General features: G+C 38.8%; 1 protein-coding gene across 1 annotated transcript; it reads left to right on the forward strand.

Moving 5' to 3' along the window:
- The first annotated feature begins 2,367 nt into the window (after nt 1-2,367).
- Nucleotides 2,368-2,811, forward strand: LOC140163624 (uncharacterized). Its single transcript, XM_072186939.1, has one exon. The coding sequence runs from the start codon at nt 2,368-2,370 to the stop codon at nt 2,809-2,811; it is 444 nt and encodes a 147-aa protein (XP_072043040.1).
- The last annotated feature ends 18,460 nt before the right edge of the window (nt 2,812-21,271 follow it).

Here is a 21,271-nt window from a genome sequence, read left to right on the forward strand (position 1 = left end):
CATCTTGCTACGAAAAAGACAAACAAGCCTCGAAAGGATAGATTTAAACGGAGACGACCAACGCATGTCCATCGACTACGTGAAACGGATATGAGTATACTGGAGGTGAACATCAGAGGCCTCAGATCAAACTTAGGAGAGCTTTCCAATTTGTGCAATGAGCTTAAGCCTGCTATTGTCGTTGTTGTGGAAACATTCTTGGACTCCTCAATAAAGGATGGAGCTGACTGCATTACCATCCCTGGCTACTCAATATGCTGCCGCAGGATAGACCCAATACAACAGGAGGAGGAGGGATTGCTGTCTACTGCCTGGAAGGTATCGCAATTTTCCACGACAAGGACCTGGACCCTACAGACCTGGAACTGATGTGGTTCTCAGTGGCTCTTAGATCTCGGAAGCTACTGGTTGCTGCAGTGTACAGACCACCGGATAGCAACAGTGATATGATCAGCTACTTTGATACCAACATATTGTCTAAACTTACCGAGTTCAGCGCCCAATCTATGGTCTTACTTGGAGACTTCAACGTCCACCACATAGAATGGCTTGGTAGTCGCAAGACAGATGCAGACCGACGCACATTAGAGATGTCCAACTCTCTTGGGCTGAAACAAATTGTTACTGAGCCAACTAGGAGGACCAAATCCTAGATCTGGTTCTGACTTACCTGTCTTCAACCGCTACAACTTTTGCAAGACTAGGCACATCAGACCACAATCCTGTCTTAGTTAAGTTGAAGGTGCCCATCTACAGAGATAAACCTTACAAACGGAAGGTTTGGCGCTATGACAAAGCTGACTACTGGGGCATGAGAGGTTTTCTTTCTTCTGCAAACTGGACTCAAGTCTTCCAAACCGACGACCCTGAACAAGCTTGCAGTAACGTTACTGACATCATAAGCGATGCAATGGATATATACATTCCAAGTAAGTTTATCACCAATAAAACTGGCGACAAAGTTTGGTTTGATGACAGCTGCTAGAGAGCTGCAAATAGGAAGCGTTGCCTGTTCAAGAAGTTGAAGAAAAACAACACTAAGGAAAACAAGGATAAGTTTGCAGAAGCCAGAAGGGAATACAATCAGGTTGAGAAACAAGCCAGAAGGAAGTACAACAACAAGCTGAGGGAAGAACTTTCAGATGGAAGCCTGAGCAGCAAAAAGTGGTGGAACACGGTTAACACTCTGTCTGGAAGAAAAGCTAGGGCAGACATACCTGTAATAAAAGATCAAAACCAGGTCTACACTACCGCAAAGGAGAAGGCTGAAATACTAGGACAGACTTTTGATAAGAAATGCCAACTTGAGAATGCAGAAGAACCTGCTCCAGAAGTAAAGGGGATACCACCAAATTTTAAGGACTCCATAGTTTTCAAGGCCAAGGACATCAGGAGGCTCTTGCAAAAATTAGAACCTGATAAAGCTAATGGACCTGATGAGATCCCCAATAGAATCCTGAAAGAGTGCAGTGCTGAATTAGCAAGACCTCTCAGCCGCCTATTTGAGCTGTGCTTCGCAAATGGAGTGTTTCCCAGCCAGTGGAAGTGTGTTTCAGTCATCCCGGTCCATAAGAGGGACTCAAAGTCTAATCCATCCATGTACCGCCCCATCTCTCTTCTTAGCAACATCAGCAAGGTTATGGAGGCAGTGGTACAGAAGCAGCTTCAGAAGTACCTGTTGCAGCACCATCTCATTTCAGACAGGCAGTTTGGCTTTAGACCCCATCACAGCACAGCTGACATCTTAACCATCCTCTCTCAGCAATGGTCCAACTCTCTAGACAGAGGTCATGAAGTGCGTCTAGTTGCCCTGGACATCAAAGGAGCATTTGATAAGGTATGGCACAAAGGACTTTGCTCTAAGCTGAAAGGCAAAGGAGTTTCTGGCAAGCTTCTGACCTGGATTGAGAGCTACCTATCCAACCGGTCCATCAAAGTGGTTCTATCTGGCCAATCCTCAAACAGTACGTCCATCAATGCCTCTGTACCACAAGGCTCAATCCTGGGCCCGCTGCTATCCACTGTCTTTATTGATGATCTGGGAGATGAATGCGAGAACACCATGTATCTGTATGCAGATGACTCCACCCTATTCTGCGATATCAGATCAAGTGATGACAGCATAGCTGCAACAGCGAGCCTCAACCGGGACCTGGAGAGAATGAGGATCTGGGCAGACAAGTGGAAAGTCACCTTCGAGCCCTCCAAGTGCAAAGCCCTGACTATCTCAAGAAAAAGGAATCCAACTAGACTAGCACTTTATTTTGGGAACACCAAACTGGCAGAGCTGGAGCACTAAGGAGGGTAGCAAACAAGCTTGATGTTAAAGGGAGAACCACAGTTTACAAGGCCCAGGTTCGTAGTGTTATGGAGTATGCCTCACTATGCTGGATGAGTGCCTCAACCACCACCCTGAAGCTCCTTGACTCCATACAGAGCAAAGCATTGAGGATTATTGGCGCAGACGAGCAGCAGGCAAGAATGGATCTTAACATCCCCTCTTTACATCACAGACGACAGGTGGCTGCTGCATCTGTGCTCTACAAGATGCACACCAGCTTGTGCCCGCCAGACTTGAAAGCATTGCTGCCCAAGCCTTACGTGATCAGACGAGCCACTCGCACCAGTCTCTCAATGCCAAGTCATGCACTGACTGAGCCAGTCTCAAGAACCTTGTCAACAGGCAGAACTTTCGTCCATGTTGCAGTACATGTTTGGAATGGAATCCCGGATTGTGTAGTTGGAGAGATCACTGATTATGGGGCTCAATCCTTCAAGAGCCGTGTACATCAACATCTTTTGGGATTATGATTTAGCAGAGGGTTCTTGTCACTCTCCTAACCTGCTGTGAACCACTCATTAGCCCATACGGATTACTAATATAGTGCCCTGTTGCCTATATAAGTGCTTGACATGGTCATTCCTATTGGGCAATTGTTCACCTTGCATTTTATAAAAAAATAAAAAAAAATAAAAAAAAAATAGAAAACGTAATAATTAAAAAAAACTATGATGTATTTCCAAACACAGCACCCAAACACAGCCTATAATAGAAAACATAAAAATTTTAAAAAAATCCATGCTGTATTTCCAAACATAGTACTTTATTAAAAAACACAAGAAATTAATAAAATATTTTTATGTTTTCTATTTGCCGTTGAAGTGACGTAATTAATCGGATTAACTACCATAGCAATAGAGGAATGCAATTTTGAATATATCGCCCTGCACTACAACATTCACGCGGTACCATATATGTCAAAAAAGGCTGATCACTCGCACCTGTAAGATTAGTATCTTTGAAAAGAGCGGTATCGTATTCAATTTATGTTTGCTGACATACACAGGTGGTGAGTGCAATCTGCTTGTAGTGCAGGTCGATCTACTCAAAAATTGTATTCCTCTATTGCTATGGTATATATGGCCAGTGTTTGTATTGTTTCCACTATCTGGTCATTCAATGAGTCTAGAGTCCTCTCTTCTGGACATTCATCTGCCAAGAGTTAGAACTGGTTTTGCAGCTGCAGTTGAAATTCTATTTTCTTTTCCTGCAACTCTAGGTTGATGCTGCTGGTGTTGATTTTAACTTGCTCATTACCATCCTGTGGTCGCTACCTACATTCACTTTGCTGATGGTGTTTACGTCTTGAATGAAGTGTGAACTGTCTGTGAGAATGAAATCAATTTCATTCTTTGTGCCTCATCTGGGCTTCTCCAGGTCCATTTCCTACCTACTGGCTTTTTGAAAAAAGTTTTCAATATTTTCAGCTTGTTAATACTGATTGAGAATTCGATGAGTCTGTTACCCCTACAACCTCGTTCTCCACTCCCAAATTTTCCAATTGTGCACTCTTCTCCATCCTCTCTTTTCCAACTTTGGCATTAAAGTCACCCATGACTATTGTGAATTGAATCTTGTTGTTCTTTAGTAGTTCAGTTATTTCCTCGTAGAGTTTGTCCACCTCTTCATCGTCTTGTTTATTTTTACTGTCAGCTGAGCTAGGCGTTCATTTATACCTTTGACTTCAGTTATATTTCCTGCGATACTTTTGTATATCAGGAAGCCCTGCTTCACTCTTGTCATTGGTTCTAATGTGGTAGAAATTATGGCCACTCTTTAACTCTGTGAATTCATCTCCTCGTCTTCGGACTTCACCCAGTACAGTGATGTTCTATTTTACCATTTCGACTTCTTCTTCCAACTCCACTAGTTTTTCTACCTGCAACAGTGATCTCACATTATTATGTTGTGATGGTCAAGTTCCTTTGGTGGCCTGTCCTTACCCAGGTATTCTTCGCACCCACTATTACTTTGACGAACCGCCACCTTGGTCCGGAGCAAATGACCTGCTGGGGGCTGGGGGCCTTTGCCTTCTTGTGTCAGTCATGCTGGAATAGTTGGTCCTACCCTTCCACACTGGCCCAATGTGGGATAGAAGGGGATTTTATATCAGAGCTCCACCAGGGCGTGTCCACACGCCGGTGGGCCTGCACGCCACATCTCTGGGATCCAATGCTGCTCCGAGATCCCTTACTGTTTTGCCTGGGTCCGTGTGTTGTCGCTGGGAGGCTCTGTAAGAGTATTGATGTAGGAGAGGCTGTGTACTGGCAGGGGAAGGCTTACACAATCTGCTTCCCTTTTCACCTTACAACTAGCCAGCGGTAGAAGCTGGAAGCAGAAATTGCAAGCACTAAAGTACATGCTAAAACTAGTCTACCTCGCTAATGCACTAGACGCATCACAAGGTTAAATACCACTAATTATGTATTACACGGGTTTCAATGGGAAAATGCCTAATTTCGGGTGGAATTTTCTCATATTCAGAACGCTCACAGTTCAATGCCACTAATATCAGGTGAAACTATATGATTTAGATGCCAAATGATCAAAAATTCAACATAGGTTGACCTGAGACTTTTCTTGTTTTAACGCACTGAACCGTAAACACCTTAAAATGACAGTGCGCCCTCGAAGCTGAAAGTTACAATATGATAGGGCGAATATTTACTAAAAACCGAAGCCGTGCGTATGAATGTTGGTACTATTACAACAAAAATGTCATATAATGAGAGAAAATGTACCATTTTGAAGCATCAAACTCTAAAAAGTACTTTTTTTGTTATTTTACTTGATCAATAATTTCAGCGATTTTAATGCAGTCTTTTCGAATGCCATGAAAACAAATAGTTACTCGTCGTATTTCAATGTATCGCCCAGGCCTATTAGTGGTATTTAACCATTAAAATCCTGTGTCCAAAGGACACCAACACACATTCTTATGAAACACAGCCCAAACACATAACACTATAATACAAAACATAAGAATTCAAAAAATGAAATATAAGAATAAAAAAATCATGATGTATTTCCAAACACAGCACGTAAACACAGCATCATAATTGAAAACATAAGAATTAAAAAAAATCCATGATGTATTTCAAAACACAGCACCCAAACAAAGCACTTTAATAGAAAACATAAGAATTGAAAAAACATGCTGTATTTCTAAACGCAGCACGAAAACACAGCATAAATAATAGAAAACATTCATCCGATGATCGAGGACGCCATTTGCTCTGTTTAGGTGCTATGTCCGAAAACACATCATATTTCTGTCCCTAAATCGTGCAGTATTATGTCTTTTTAATGCAGTAACGGCTGCTGAAGAAACAAAGAAAAAGTAAATATTATCCGATTATACTAAAACAGATTATTATTCTGTCATATTGAACGTTTTATTCCGAATAAATTTGGCCTATCGGGAACTGATATTTAAATAAACAAAGCACAAGACAAAACAAATAAACAGTCATGAATCAATCAACCTTTCTAACGAAAATGTTCTGCATTAGTATGAATTTTGGAAAGAAAGTACTAAAACTGACTAATACCAATAGGCCATAATGAACTTTAGTATACAAATAATAGGGATGCTCTCTTATTTAAGGTTATTAATTATTTTAAACTGTTGTGATTTGGTAGTTCACAGCATCTTACGAATGGCAGTGCGCTTTGGCAAAAACTGCATTACTCAATTCATAGCGAGCGTGTAGAAGAATTAAAATATCACAGATATACTTTTATAGGTGCTGCGGTTCTTGAGTTACGTTGTAAAGAGGGCTGAAACAACAACACTTTTGTAAAACGTACATAACTCATTGGCAACAATAAATTAAGCTAGTTTGCAAAATACACGATTTGTAGAATGAACTTTTGCAAAACATCAAGGTGTTAATTTTCAATAATATATTGATCTAGATAATGAAAACCGATTTTTTTTTGGTTGCTTCGACCAACAATACCTCGTATACCCTTAAAGAGTTAATTGTCGATAGCCTGGTATTCCCTATAGGCATTATTTTGCCATGTGACATAAAACAAACTGTATAGCCTACATACTTAATATTCAACTTACATTTGCAGAAAATCGCTAAGATGCGTGGACCGTAACAAAATCTTCTCCGACCAATGACGGGTAACTGTGAGCAGAAACAAACATCCACCTGGAAAATCATACATGTATGTAGTTACACCACCTCATGATTTGCCAGACTGCATATTAAGAGTTAAATTACGGATCATTCAGAAAGTTATGCACACCTAAAAGAGGCCTATTAAATAATGTGCTCATCCGGAGGATTGTAAAATCAAGATTCAGATTTTTACACCTTTCTTGATTAGTGTCATGAATGTGTTAACATAACCTGCTAATGGTTAAGTTTTGAATTAAAATACAAACAAAAATAAACCCATATTTGTAAACCATAACTGCAACTGTTATGGATTTTATTTCACAATTTCACCCGTGTTCGCAATTTTAAAAGGACAGAACTCTTTGTTTTTACCAACACGGCCAAACACTTTGTTTTAATATTTGGGCCTCTGGGCCCTAGCCTTGAACATCTTGGCCCAAAATAGGCAAAAGGCATCTGAGGGTTAGGGCCATACGTATGTGTCACATATGATCCCTAATGCCTTGCACAGTGTCATCGCCCCGATATCTTCATGGCAGAAATCGCCATGGTAGGTTGAATTAGCCCGGTGACTGACCTCGCTGTGTGTTAGTCGAGCATGGTACACCATAGGTCATATGGGTTTAGACTACCTTCACGATTGGCCTATACACTGCGCTATATAATTCGGCACATATAAATCAAAATTATTGTCAGTTTTTGACTCAAGACGCAAGCTAGTATCTCAAAGCGCAAACTAACGACTATCATATCTGTTAAAAATATATATTCAAGTGCAAGGAACCACATCTGGTTTCTTTATACGAAATCATTTACGGGAGATATTCATCATTTTCAAACCCGGTATCCAAAGATTTATCGTCTGAATATCAATCGTGCATAGCACATCCACGTGTATCGATCCCGTGTATTAATTTCAGTGTCTCTTGCTGTATAGTGTAATTATTAACCGGGCGATGTCGGTGTGCCTTGTAGTTATAGAGCTAGTCTTCTCACTCTGGTGCCCTCTACTTTAACATTTGGAGTCCAGGGGTCCATAAGATGACATAATGGGGGCTCATGTATACTTCTAAATGTAGAATACATTTAGGACTATCAGTGTACCAACTACCCGGACCATCTACATTTTAAATACTATGGGATCCAGGGCCCAATATGTTTAAACAAATGGCCGGGCTCACAGATGGTACAGTGATATCACTTCACCGTTATACCTTTACATGGGAACATGAGCCTCATTAGGTGAGCCCCACAGGTCAAATACATGTATTTTGGGCCCCAGGTATCCAAATGGGAAAACAATTTCTAAGCAAATAAAAACAGTTGCCAGACTTTAAAATTAGTAACTGTTATTGCACTTTCTCATTATTACCCAGTGGAAGAGGTTTTAAACATGTCACTATAACCGTATTATACTTCCTGTTGTCAAGCACAGATCTTGATTTTAGGAAAGCGTAACCCAAAATGAATTATGGTTATGATTTATAACTCCATTCTGATCTATGTTAATATCAAAACTGATCACTTACTTTCTCGAAGACACGTGCTGGCAAATTGCATACATTTTATCAAACTTTTGAATAACGTTGAAAACCTGCTTGAATTACAAAAATGCGTCATATATCAACATTATTATTACCACTCATTTCTACACTGCAGTAAATGATATAGTTAGTTTATGATTAACTTCAGTGACGTCAGTAACTGAGATTAGAATTAAAGTAAAGATGGTTTTCAAAATATATGGTTTATCAAATGTTGCATAGTATGAAAGGTCATGGTATTTCTAGAAAAATAATAACACCCAGATATATATAATGGTGTTGCCGGGGGAGGGGTAGCTGTCCTCCCTTGTGAGAAGTCTGATGCCCAGAGTGATGCTATCCACCCTGATATTTAATCAGGCGCGTAGCCAGCTTTGGTCGGAGGGGGGGGGGGGGAATAAAATTTCGGGGGCACAGACGAAAAAATTACAGTTGCATCATACGTAAATACATGGACGATGTACGCGCGTAGCGCGCAAAAATGAGATATTTTACACTATGTTTGTCCATTATCACGATGGAAATGTGCTTTATATTTACAATGTGCGCAAATTTCGCATTTTACACTATTTTGGCCCATGATCGGGCTCCTTGCCCCTTTTCTTTTCTTTTGCCCTTCTAAATTGCTCTTTTATTTTTTGTCAGAGGGGCACTTTTTTTTTTTCATTTTTTGTCAGGGGGGCACTCTGTCCCACCTGCCCCACCGCTGGCTACGCTACTATATTTAATATTTATATGCCTTGTTTGTACTTTTTAGCCCATCGTCAAATTTTGCCCCCATTCCCCTTGAAAGTTGCCTCGCTTCCCCCCCCCCCTCGTTCCTCCCTCCTCTGAAAAGGTCCTGGCTAGGCCATTGTATACATACTAGGGTGTGGCGAAAAACACTCCATTTCTGTGATCGATTTGGAACTCTCAGATCATTTTACTAGTGTACATATTACTAGATTTTCACAAAATTCCTACTTATATCTGTAACTACTTGCTATTTCTTACTGTGTACCTCTATGTAGAGAAATCAGTACAACCTGGGAAAAAGCTGGAAAAATAGATATTCAGATGACATCATAGCCAATATTAAACACTTTGGGTAGTTAGTTGGACCCTCCAAAACACCACCAGGTAGTAAAAAATCTCAACTTTGTTATACAATAACTGTTCGCTACAGACAGGTATATATGTAGGTAAATATCTATGGTATTAAGATTTGCTAAATTAAGAGGCAGATGATAGTCATGGTAGTATGGAGCATTTCTTCAGTTTTACTCAGTCTATTTTTGCATAGATATATGAACTGCAAAAGTACAAAAAATAATTGAGATACGATTATAGAATAGCTCTGATTTTACCAGGGGTTAAAGGGTCATGTGACATCTGATTTGCAGTAATTTTCAAGGCCATGTGACCTTTTGACCTCTGGTCAAAACATGGCTACCCGAAAAATATAATGTCCTTTATGTTTGGTAATGTTGCAGTTCATATCTATGCAACAAGACCAAAACTGTGCAATTTTACTGAGTAGAACTGGGGAATTCTCCATAATAATACCCCACACCCTTAATTTAGCAACTTAAATATCATCAATATTTAACTACATACATGTCTTTAGCAACGTATAATGATAACATTTATTTGAGTCTGCTAGATTATTTTGTGATGTTTTAGAGGGTCGAAACAAACTACCGAAAGTGTTTAATATTGGCTAGAATGTCATCTGAATGCCTACTTTTCCTAATGATTTCTCTACATACAGTAAGACATAGCAAATAAGTAGGAATTTTGTGAAATTCTACTGCCTGGGTGAAACATATTTCGATCTTAATACTGATATTTCAGCACAATAGTAGTATGTACCCCAGTAAGATTCTCCGAGTTTCAAGTCGATCCGAGAAAAAAGTGTTTTTCGCCACACCCAAATGAAGCCGTGCAATTTTTCGTGAATTTTGCACCGTAAAATTTAGATACTTCTTTTGTCTTAGTGAGCACGTACCCACTTACTTGGAGTTTTGAAGTCAGACATTTACCCTACTTACGGAAACGAATGCGATTATTCACTTGCTTCAAGTTATTAGTAAGTGACAAAAGGCTAGAATAAAAGATTGGTCACACCTGGGAGGCTAACACTTCAGAATAACAATGACATACGAAAACAAAACGGATACGGAAAAAGAAACTGAATAGATAAAAGACCCTTATTATCTTTCAAAAGAGCGGTATTGTATTCAATCATTGCAGATTGCAGACATAAGTCGTGTTCACAGGGTCGGACATAAGTTAGTTATTACGGTAATAAGCGACTTATAACTGGTAATAGTGACTTATTACCGGTAATAAGTGACTTAAGTCCAACCGTGTGAACACGACTATACACAGGTGATGAGTGTAATCTGCTTCTAGTGCAGTGCGATATATTCAAAGATTGTATTCATCTATTGTCATGGTAGTTAATCCGATTATTACATAACTTCGATAGCGAATAGAATACAATTTCTTGTAATACCAGCCACATACACACATTAGTCGTGTTCACACGGTCGGTCGGACTTAAGTCGGACTTACTATCGGTAATAAGTCACTATTACTAAGTAAGTACAGTGTGCGCTGCCGTCCCGATTTCCTCTTCCCATATGGTGGAATATAAATGGCATATTCTTTCACAGGCTCGTCGTTTTTAAAGGAGGACTTCGTGATCCTAGCATCCTCTTTGTACGACATTTTTCAGTAGATATCCACGAACAAGCTTATTTCCAAAATTTCAGTTGATTCCGATTTTGCGTTTGCGAGTTATGCATGATTATGTGTATTACACTGCTCTATAGACAATGTGTTGTAATTTCGTTCTGGTGCACCAGAACGAAATTCAAATTTAACGATATTTTTGCTAAACGAATTAATCTGCAAGAAATATTTGGTACATAAACATTATGTAGCCAGAGGTATCCAGTGGTGTAAAAATCTCAATTTTTTGGGAAAAGTGGGGGATGAGGCTGTGGATCACGAAATGCCCCTTTAAGACGCAGTATATGGCCGAGAAATTTGAGTTGATGAATCTTGACTCTGGCAACCAGTGGATTGGTGTTGGTCAGATTGTAGATGGTTTCATTTGTAATCCGGTCCACACGCTTGATGTAAAACATGACTCTGTAGCAAGATGTTTCAAAGGCATTGATCTTGTTTTCCATGTCCTTGTGATTAGCCATGACTCACACCCGTACAGAAAGACAGTAACACAAGTTGTCTCAAACGGCTTGATTTTTGTTTCCATTGTCAGGGACGGGCTTCTCCAAAGGCGATCCAGTTTCCAGAAAGCTGCTCAGGCTAGTGCTTTTCTTCGTTTTAGGTCTCCAGCACTAGAGCCCATCTGGGAACCCAAGTGCCTGAAGTCGGTGACATGGTTGATGGTACTACCATAGACTTCAAGTGCTGGTTGGGCGTTACAGTTTGCAGTCCTATATTATGTCTTAGGTGCGCTGATGACAAGGCCTAGATCTGCTGCTGCAGTTGCAGTCCTAGTAAGCTGCGACTGGGCCCGGGCTATGGAAGATTCCAACAGGGCAATATCATCAGCAAAGTCCAGGTCATTCAGCATCCTAGCAGAATGCCTGCTTGATCTACGTGGGTAGGTAACAATTCCAGCGTCAATTTCAGAAGTTGATATCTTCGGAAGGTAGTCTACCAGGATAATGAAAAGGAATGGTGCCAACACATCACCCTGAAGCACTCCAGTTGTTATTTGGAAAGGCTCTGAGATACTTCCATCTACCATAACGGCACTATTGGAATCCTTATAGAGCACCTGGATGGCATTTACCACAACCTTTGGTATTCCATAATGCCGCAGCACTGAAAACATGACAAACCTGTTGATGGAGTCGAAGGCTTTTTAAAGTACACAAAAGTGACTGTCAAGGGAAGTTGGTACTCCTTGAAGCCTTCCATGATCCTCTTCAAAATGTGTATTTGCTGAGCACAGCTGCGACTTGATCTAAAGCCAGCCTGGTTGCTTCTAAGGATCAATGTGAGGCCGGATCCTGTTCAAAAGGATCTTGTTGTACATTTTTGCGGCAATGCACATAAGTGAAATACCACGGTAGTTTGTCATGAGAGAGAGAGGTCGCCTTTCTTTGGTACAGGAATGATTATATTTGTGACCCATTGACGTGGAAGTGTCAGCGTTGAGAATACTTCCATACAGAATTCGAGAATAATATCAATCATGCTATCCCCTTTCCCTGAAGTGCTCCAGCAGTTAAAGCACAGTCCAATTCTGCTGCCTATGTTAGAGTTAGGTCACTTGTTACCAGTAATAAGTGACTATTACCGGTTATAAGTCTCCTATTACCGGTAATAACTCACTTATAACTGTGTGAACACGACTTGCAGTGTTATAGCATGTGTTGTTTCTCTATAGGTCATCATAGGGCAGGTTATAGGTCACCTGGGTGAGGTGAAAGTTAGGCATCCATTTTAAACAACATGTGATATCATAATAAGGTTTCTTGGATACATATGTAATGAAAGTTGACCTTTGACCTCATGCTATAAATTGATTCCATAACATTCCTTTATGATCTCATTAAGAATGTACCTACTCGTATATCTTTCATGCTACATATTTATAATTAATACACACACAGGATTGCGTAACATCATTAGCCTAAAATATATGGCCGACACACGCTGCATGAAAATGCATGGAATAATACATATATATATATATATGGTCAAAATGAGGTTTTGTTATATATTTTCTCGTAAATATAAGTATGCAGAGTGCTGCCGTTTGGAACAGTGGTATAACATAATCTGCCAGCTCATAAAACACCCATTTAAGAGCTGGACATTTTGCAGTTGTTTTATAATTTATTTTCAAATATGTTGTTTTTGACAAAGAAGGCTTTTTTCTTCTATGGCAAACTATTCATTTTAAAACAATTCTGTTAGCGGATCAATATGAAACTACTTTTTTTTATCAAAATCAGATCATTTGTCAATTTTTGTTCCCCTGTGGAATCCAAATGTTCACATTTGACCTTTCCCCCATAACTCAAGAACTGTATATCGGAGATTGATCAAACTATACTTTTTGTGAATCCTTATGACACCCCTGCATAAGTGGCCATTTTGGATTTATGCAAATTAGGCACTGTTCCACTACTTGGAATTTTTGGGGACTTTTAAGGCCAGAGTAATTGGAGAGAACATAGACCTTTTCGAGCATCATTATTTCTGAATTGTACATGTATGTCCAAAGTATATATAACTAACTAACTAAACTGGAAAGGGAATGAGTCAAGGAATCCCATAGTGACGTCAGATTTTTTCTAAAATCTCGAGTTTTTGAAAAAATCACAAAAATTCACTTTTTTGTGACAACTTTAAAAAAATCCGTTCGGTGTAAAAAAAAATCAGCTTTTCATGAAGAAGAGACATGAACTTAGGGAAGGTTTTTTTTATTTTTTTGAAATTTGTTTCTTTTTTCGAAATATTGAAAAGAAAAAAAAACTGTGAAAAAAGCAACTTTGTCACTCTATTAAGCTACAAATTGCACATAATGGTGTATATTTTTGCTTCAAACAAATGTTTTGAAAAAATGAGAAAACCTTCCCTAGACTTTGATGTACTCTAAACGATAGCAAAAAAAGTTTACCTTTTGCTTGCATATTTGTCGAGTTATATTGTCACAAAAATCGTGCAATATTGTCAAAAGTGAACTCTGAGAAATCGGCGTTTTAGTAAAAAATGTCAAAATTATGCACAAATCGTTCTTATATTTTAAAACGGTAAGACTTTTTGCACCAATGAATCTATAATGTCTGCTTTTAGTGCGCCAAAATTCAAAATAAATAAAAAATCTAAGTGGCATTTTGACTGCAAAATTTTGTTTTGTTTACACCATATTTGCTGCCATTAACAACATACCGAATGCGTCTTGCCTGCGTTGGACATACGCGTAGAGTTGCGCCACGTCACGCAACGCGGATCGTGCGCGAAATCACAATATTTCGCATTCACGCATTTCTGACTCATTATTTCCCGCCAATTTACAAAGCTGTCTTGAGCCATGTGACTTTTTAGAGTTGAAAAGAGTGAAATAAACTCAAGCAAAAATACGAATAAATATTAGCAAGTTGTATTTTATCAGTTTCAAGTGTAAGAATACATCTTAGTGTTGATAAATATCAAGAAATCTCAAATTCGGGCGTGGACGAATGTGTCTTCCATTACTCTGGCCTTAATATGTTCTTTAATATACTTTTCTGAAATGAATGGTGATAAAATGGTATCTGTTGCAATTAGTGGTGGGTGGTTCCTAAATTTGATTGGCCTAACGACTGCTTTTTCATTTTCGATCTTTTTGAAGAATAGTATTGCTTCCCTTCAAGTCCTAAGGTTGTTGAAGGTCAAAGACGTTCTGTTTCCACACAAGTTTAAAGGCACGTCCATATTTTACCAAAGGCGAACCTGGGATTCAATCTTTATTCGTGCCCAAAACTAGACAAATTCATCATGTACTTTCTAAGTTCTAGACCTCTTGCGTGTCGGGTGAGCGCTCTACCACTGAGCTACACAGACTGTCCCTGATAAACAAGACTCAAAAGGTCTGGGGGTTCAGGTCCCCGCACAGGCAGATATGTCCGGAGTTTTTACTCTGGTATATCTGCCTTTGCATGTAATGTTTCCATTTGTAAATTCATGTTTAGTTGTGCTGGCGTGCGATGCGTGGTTCTTCTTCCCCCTGTGTATTATTTACTTTGTTTTCTTTCATCTGATACCACGCGGGGGTCATACCTTCTTGGCATTTTGAGATATAAAAAGGACATATGTGAATATTGACTCGGGTGTTATGAGGAGTGTCACCCCGCATGGGGAAATATTTTGTTTATATTCTTTACTTTTTTCCTGTTTCATTTGACATCACTCGGGGTCATACCTTCGTGGCATTTCTAGATATGTCCATTTATGATCAAGGCGAGTCAGTAAGTAAGTTAGTAAGTAACAGCTTAATATATGCTGATTCATTTCATGGTTCAGCAAAAACATGAAATCAGACAATACAATCATGACACTGGGTCACCTATGCATACTTGATCTTTGTAATTATATTGTTTACGTATTTTTTGGTTATCACTGTCTGTACTACTGATTGTTTGTTGATAATAGTACAATTGTATTATGAAATATACCGTAAAACCTCGTCTACAAACATAGTAGTTTTTGATGAAAGCAAAATTAATACGACACAGCCGAAAATATGCCAATAAAATAGATTGGTTTCACAATAATACTGGTTTGTATACACGTGCATCGGTTAATTATTCGCTCAAACTCCACAATGTTATAATTATGTGTGTAAATTTAACTGCACTGATACTTTAAACATGTTAAAGGTGGGTAACCCGTTACTCTACCCCCATCAACATGCAGATTTTAATATCAGGTGAACGCTCATATATTTGTCATTAACATATTGAAATTAGGCGTTCCAAATCAATACATTTACGAAGAAATCATCAAAAACTATTGAATTAGTCTTTACTGTGGCGTATATCACGTTTGAGACAAAGTCGACAGTTTTTTGATGATATCTTCAAAAATTCGTAACTCCTACATAAACTCAACCCAGGAGGTATCGAAACGATTATAGATGGTTAGATATATCGGGAACTGAAATATATAGCAAAACCTTATTTAATGTATATAAAGCGCAGCTTTCTCCTGCGCATTTTTATACCTCTTTTGTTGCTCTACGATATCATTTAGTCGAGTTTGAGTGGCTTCAAGTCGGATTTTGAAAGTGGCTTAGCTCCTATTCAAGCCAATGGAAGATAAAACATCTTGTTCAGAGCATGCGACGACGAATCCAGGCAGTGATAGACAGTGATGGTTGGCACACCAAGTATTGAGATGTCAGCAGAAAGAGTTCATGAGATAAGTCAGAGATAAGTAAAGGGTAGCAAGTATTGAAATAAAGTAAAGTTCATGGTTAAGTAAACAGAGCACATCGGTGTCCTTTGTCTTGATTTTGTTTGTTTGTGTGTGTGTACACGACGAACGCATTTCGTATAGGAGCTAAGTGCAACTTTCAAAATCCGACTTGAAGCCACTCTAGCGCCCATAACTGGACCAAATGATATCGTAGAGCAACAAAATAGGTGTTAAAATGTGCAGGAGAAAGCTGCGCTTTATATACATTAAATAAGTTGTTGCTATATATATTCAGTTCCCGATATATCTGACCATCTATAATCGTTTCGATACTTTCTAGGTTGAGTTTACATAAGGAATCTAAATCAAATAGCTTCAAATAATAGTATCACGTGTCACCCTGTGGGTAAAATCGAGTTCTCTATCATCGTTTGTCTTGCCTGAACTTGTTTATAAAGGGATCCGGTCACTGGTCACTAGTTGATTGTGTACGGGGTGTGTATGTGTGTGCTATAATTAGATTAAAGTTTCGTAAAAAAGATTCCAAAAGCTTCACTACTAGTTAACTTAAACATCATACTGCAGTTACTGTCCGTTTTCCTATAGACAATACACAGTGCTCTCACCATTGACGCGCGACCTTTACAAATTGTGTTTGTTAGAAGTATAGACATTTGCCTAGTTAACATCACTGTGTGAAAAATAACCGGCCAATATTTAAAGTATTCTCCAAGCTTCTAGCAAATATATTTCTTTAACATGACCTAACAGCTAGGTTAGATGTTCAGAAATAGTCGCACTTTGGTAAAATATGAGTGAGGTCAAGGCATAGCTAGCTCATAGCTAGCCAACTCCCCGTGTTAATTGAATGGAGATTTGACCGAAAATATTGGTAACGGACCGCTCACTTCTGAAGGATGCCACAAAAAAACGGTACAAGCTACATTTAAAGTATTCTATGCAATTCTAGAAAATATAGTTTTGTAACATGTCCTACATTTTTAGCTAATTTAGGTGTTTGGAAGTTTTCGCACTTTTGTGTTTTAGGAAGGATCTGTAAACGACAGATAACACCAAAAATATGAAGAAATTATTTCCAAACCGTGTTAAGTCAACAATCATTAGGTTGCTCATTTTCAAGAATGCTGGTTAACAATAAGCAGACCATTGTTTCATTTCGTGAACAAAGGCCCACATACTATTGTAACCTTGCGTTTCCTTTATAATTGGTTACCCAACTGAAACTATAATACCAACTCATTGCGATACCGTACAGGTAAAACAGACACATGTGCACAACCAGAGAAGATCTGACTTAATCAGTTGAGCTGTTTTCAATGAGTGTTATCTTGGTTTAATAGCTTTTAATGGTGTTTAAGTCCTGCAAAGGTCGTGGTGAATTCTACTGTAGACATGACTGCATCATGTGGTACTTAATCTTGGGTAGGACACCTAAGGTCACCTGAAGACGTTCAGATCAAGAGTCATCGTGGGGTAAAATGAGGTCAATATGCCCAAGTAATGAAAAAAAAAGTAAAAATACTTTTTATGGGAGGGATGAAATGGGGACCCAAGGATACCAATGTCAAAAGTCAAACGTTGTTTTGATTTGGCAAATACGTGTTGTAAATAAATATGAATGTGTGGGAGATTTATTTAAAAGAACCAGAGGTCTTCCGATGCCAAAGATCGAGGTCAAATTTTACATTGCTCCGATTTGACTTAAATTTGGTGGCAAATGTCACTCATTGCCCCCCCCCCTAGTTAAAATTCAGGCGAAACTACTGTAATCGGCACCATCGGTAATTTTGTTAATAGTAAGAAGTTTACTTTTTCAGGCACATAACTGTGGTACTTTTATGTGAGGAGACAGGGCCTGATAATCCAGTTGACTACATTGACGAGTATGGCTCAGAGGAAGTCAAGGACTTATTGAAGAAATGCGAACATCGATGGGTACTTGTCCATGTTGGTAATGATACAGTCAGTGAGGATGAAATAAAATGTCTGAAACGGTGCATAGATGACGTCACAGCTGAAAATTGCGGTAAGCAAGGATGATATGAACTATCGTTTTATCTTTTCTGTTTCAGGAGCTCTATTGTTCAGAAACGAAAACGCAAGGGCTTATGTGAGTTGATCTGTTCCTTGAATTCATTGTAGTACCAATCAGCTTATTTCAATAGAGGTAGATGTCTGTTGTTAATAAAGGCTGGATGAGACAAGATTATGGAACACCCACAGTGTGTGGAAGACCGGTGGTTACTTTTAGTGGTCTAGCGCCCCTTTCGCTGGTCAATGAATGACAAATAATATACATTTAAGATAGATTTGAGTCTGGCAATTTTGCCTGAAGCAATTATCAGATTACCAATTCCAATGAAAGAAATCCAATTAGTTTCACTTCAACGCATTTCTTTGGTGTTGCATATTACCAGGGATTACCAAGTTTTGAGGTGTATTTGGACGAAAATAATTCCCCGTTTCATCTCTACATAATCATATGATCGATTTTTGCGCAATTGCACGAACAAGTATACGTAGGGAGCACGGTGGCTCAGTGGTTACGGCCTTGGACTCATAATCTGAGAGCTTGCTCGACGTGCGTGGGTTCGATTCCCCGTCCCACCACCGTGTTGCGCCCTTGGGCAAGGCGCTTTGCCTCGATTGCCTCACAGCACCCAGGTGCAATGCTTGGGAAGCTGTTAGGGGTAGTCACAGTCGTTGTATCGATGAACCCTGCGCCACTTGTAGGCTGCAAACGTGGTTCCGACATATTCTAATGACGGCGGAATAAATGTTTACGGCATCAAGCGCTATATAAATGTCTACATTTTATTTTGAATTATTGGCAACACTGATTACTAGTGATTAATGTATATTTATACGATGGGCTATTTTCGCGAGCCACTCCCGCCTAGGCGGAAGTACCTATACACCCAACGCAAGTCAATTGGAGCCGTGCAATTTATCGCGAATTTACGACCGTAAAATTTAGACACTTCTTTTGTCTAGATAAGCACCAACCCTCTCATCTCACATTTGCATGTCAAAATTAACATAACTCCCGAAACCGACAACAGAAATTATCATCGTTCAGCTTTTCTGTAGGAAAAAAAGACTAGAATAAAAGGATTGTTCACACGTACCATGCTAACACTTCAAAATAACAATGAGATCCGAAACCGAAAACTGAAACAGAAACAGAAAAGATAAAACGACGGTAAGTATAGCATTATGTGATTGTTGTCCAATACATTGTGCGCACCTAGCATCATTATTCGTCGGATTAACTACCATAGCAATATTAGATTAATACAATTTTGAATAGATTTCCCTGCCCTGCATGTGAGCAATCATTCATTGAATACAATACAGCTCTTTTCAAAGATACTAATCTTACAGGTGCCAGTGATTAGCTTTTTCTTCGATATCTATGGTTCAATGCATTGGTATCATGTGGACATTGAAGTGCAGGGCGGTATAGTCAAAATTGTATTCCTCTATTGCTATGGTAGTTAATCCGATTAACTACATCCCACATTGTTGGTGTTGTTACGGGTTGTTTTACAATCAGGGTACACAGATTGTCTCACTGGGGGTGAAAAATGAAGTGTCTAGTTTTTCCTCAATTTATTTGTTTTTGTGTTGTAGATGGGTCAAAAAGGAAATCTGTAAAAATTTTAGGCGTCAAGTGTTCAGAGTTTAAAGTTATGCCAGAAACATGTTTTTGATACACATGTTTCTGTATACCCCATTTTTCGGAGAGGACACATTTTGACGGAAACCTGACATCCAACTTTCAAACATGTGATACATGGAAACTAAGTGTAAGTGGACTAAGTGTTTATTATGAGTTTGTAGGATATATATAAGTGTTTTTCAAGAAAATATAATTTTAGTCTTGGGTCAATTTTAACTATGGATTACGAGCTTGTATTCGGAGAGGACATTATTTGACGGAATTTTCAACATAAATTTGAAGGAATGGTACAATTAATGAAACAGTCGCAATCTTACGTGGTTCTCAATTTTGAACAATCATGTTTCAAACATTACTTCTGAACTGTCAAAATATGTTTTTATGGTATTGCTGGCAGTGATATATCATTTGCAAAGTTCACAAAGGTCAAATGAGACAGCTATTTTGTCCCAAAATCATACAGAAATGTATATTTTCATCATTTGCTAAGCATTTCAAACAGTTTCTTTGTGGCTGTAGGTGGAACTAATAGGGGACAATAATTAGGCATGACAACTTTTAATCACAAGTTAATCTAATATTTGAAACAGGGCACAATATGGTGCTCAGCCCAAATGTACCCTGATTGTAAAACAACCCTTACATAGATATGAACTGCAGTATTGCCAGAAATAAATGAAATATAATTTTCGGCTAGCCATGTTTAAACCAGAAGTCAAAAGGTCACAAGGTCTTGATAATTACTGCAAATCAGACGTCGCATGAACCCTTAAACCCCTGGTCAAGTCAGAGCTGCTCTAAAATCATATTTCCATGTATTGTTTGTACTTTTGCAGTTCATATCTATGCAACAAGACCAACATTGTGAAATTTGACTGAATAGAACTGGTGAAATGCTCCATAAGGCTACCTCTACCTACCCCTTAATTAAGCAATATCATCGAATTTAACTTTATACATGTCTTTAGCCAATTAGAGATTGCTTGCTATTTGGCGATGTTCTAGAGGGTCCAAACAAACTACCCAAAGTGTTTAATATTGGCTATGTCATATGAATACCTACTTTTCCCAGGTTGTTCCTACTGTTTTCTCTATATAGAGTCATACAGTAAGAAATAGCAAATAAGTATGGGTTTTGTGAAAATATACTGCCTGGGCGAAACATGCTCCGATCTTACTGATATTTCAGCACAAGTCGATCCGAGAAAAAGGTTTTTTTCGCCACACCCTACTATACAACCTGTCTAAAAAAATTTGTGCAAGTGAAAAGCGCCCTCTTTGGCAATTAGAAAATACCGTTGTGACATTATGCTTACATCAACGACAAGGGCGCAGTCTTAGCTCTCAAATGCCGTTTGTTCTGTTCAATTTGCTTATTTCAATCTCGAGATATGTTTATTTAACAACGAAAGGGTAAAATCACAAATGTTCCACTTTTGCTGGGGAAGAGAGCTGTACAATCCATCGGGGCTCGTGCATTAGACGCATCTACATCCGCGCACGTGCATTTGTCTAATTTCTCACCCAACAAGTAATACGCGTTCATTAACCTATAAGTGTGTAATATTTGTTTGTCTTTTAACATGCCTTAAGTGACAAAGAGAACAGTATTTACCACGATAAA

This window comes from Amphiura filiformis, chromosome 11 (genome assembly GCF_039555335.1).
Source record: "Amphiura filiformis chromosome 11, Afil_fr2py, whole genome shotgun sequence".
Lineage (NCBI taxonomy): Eukaryota > Metazoa > Echinodermata > Ophiuroidea > Amphilepidida > Amphiuridae > Amphiura > Amphiura filiformis.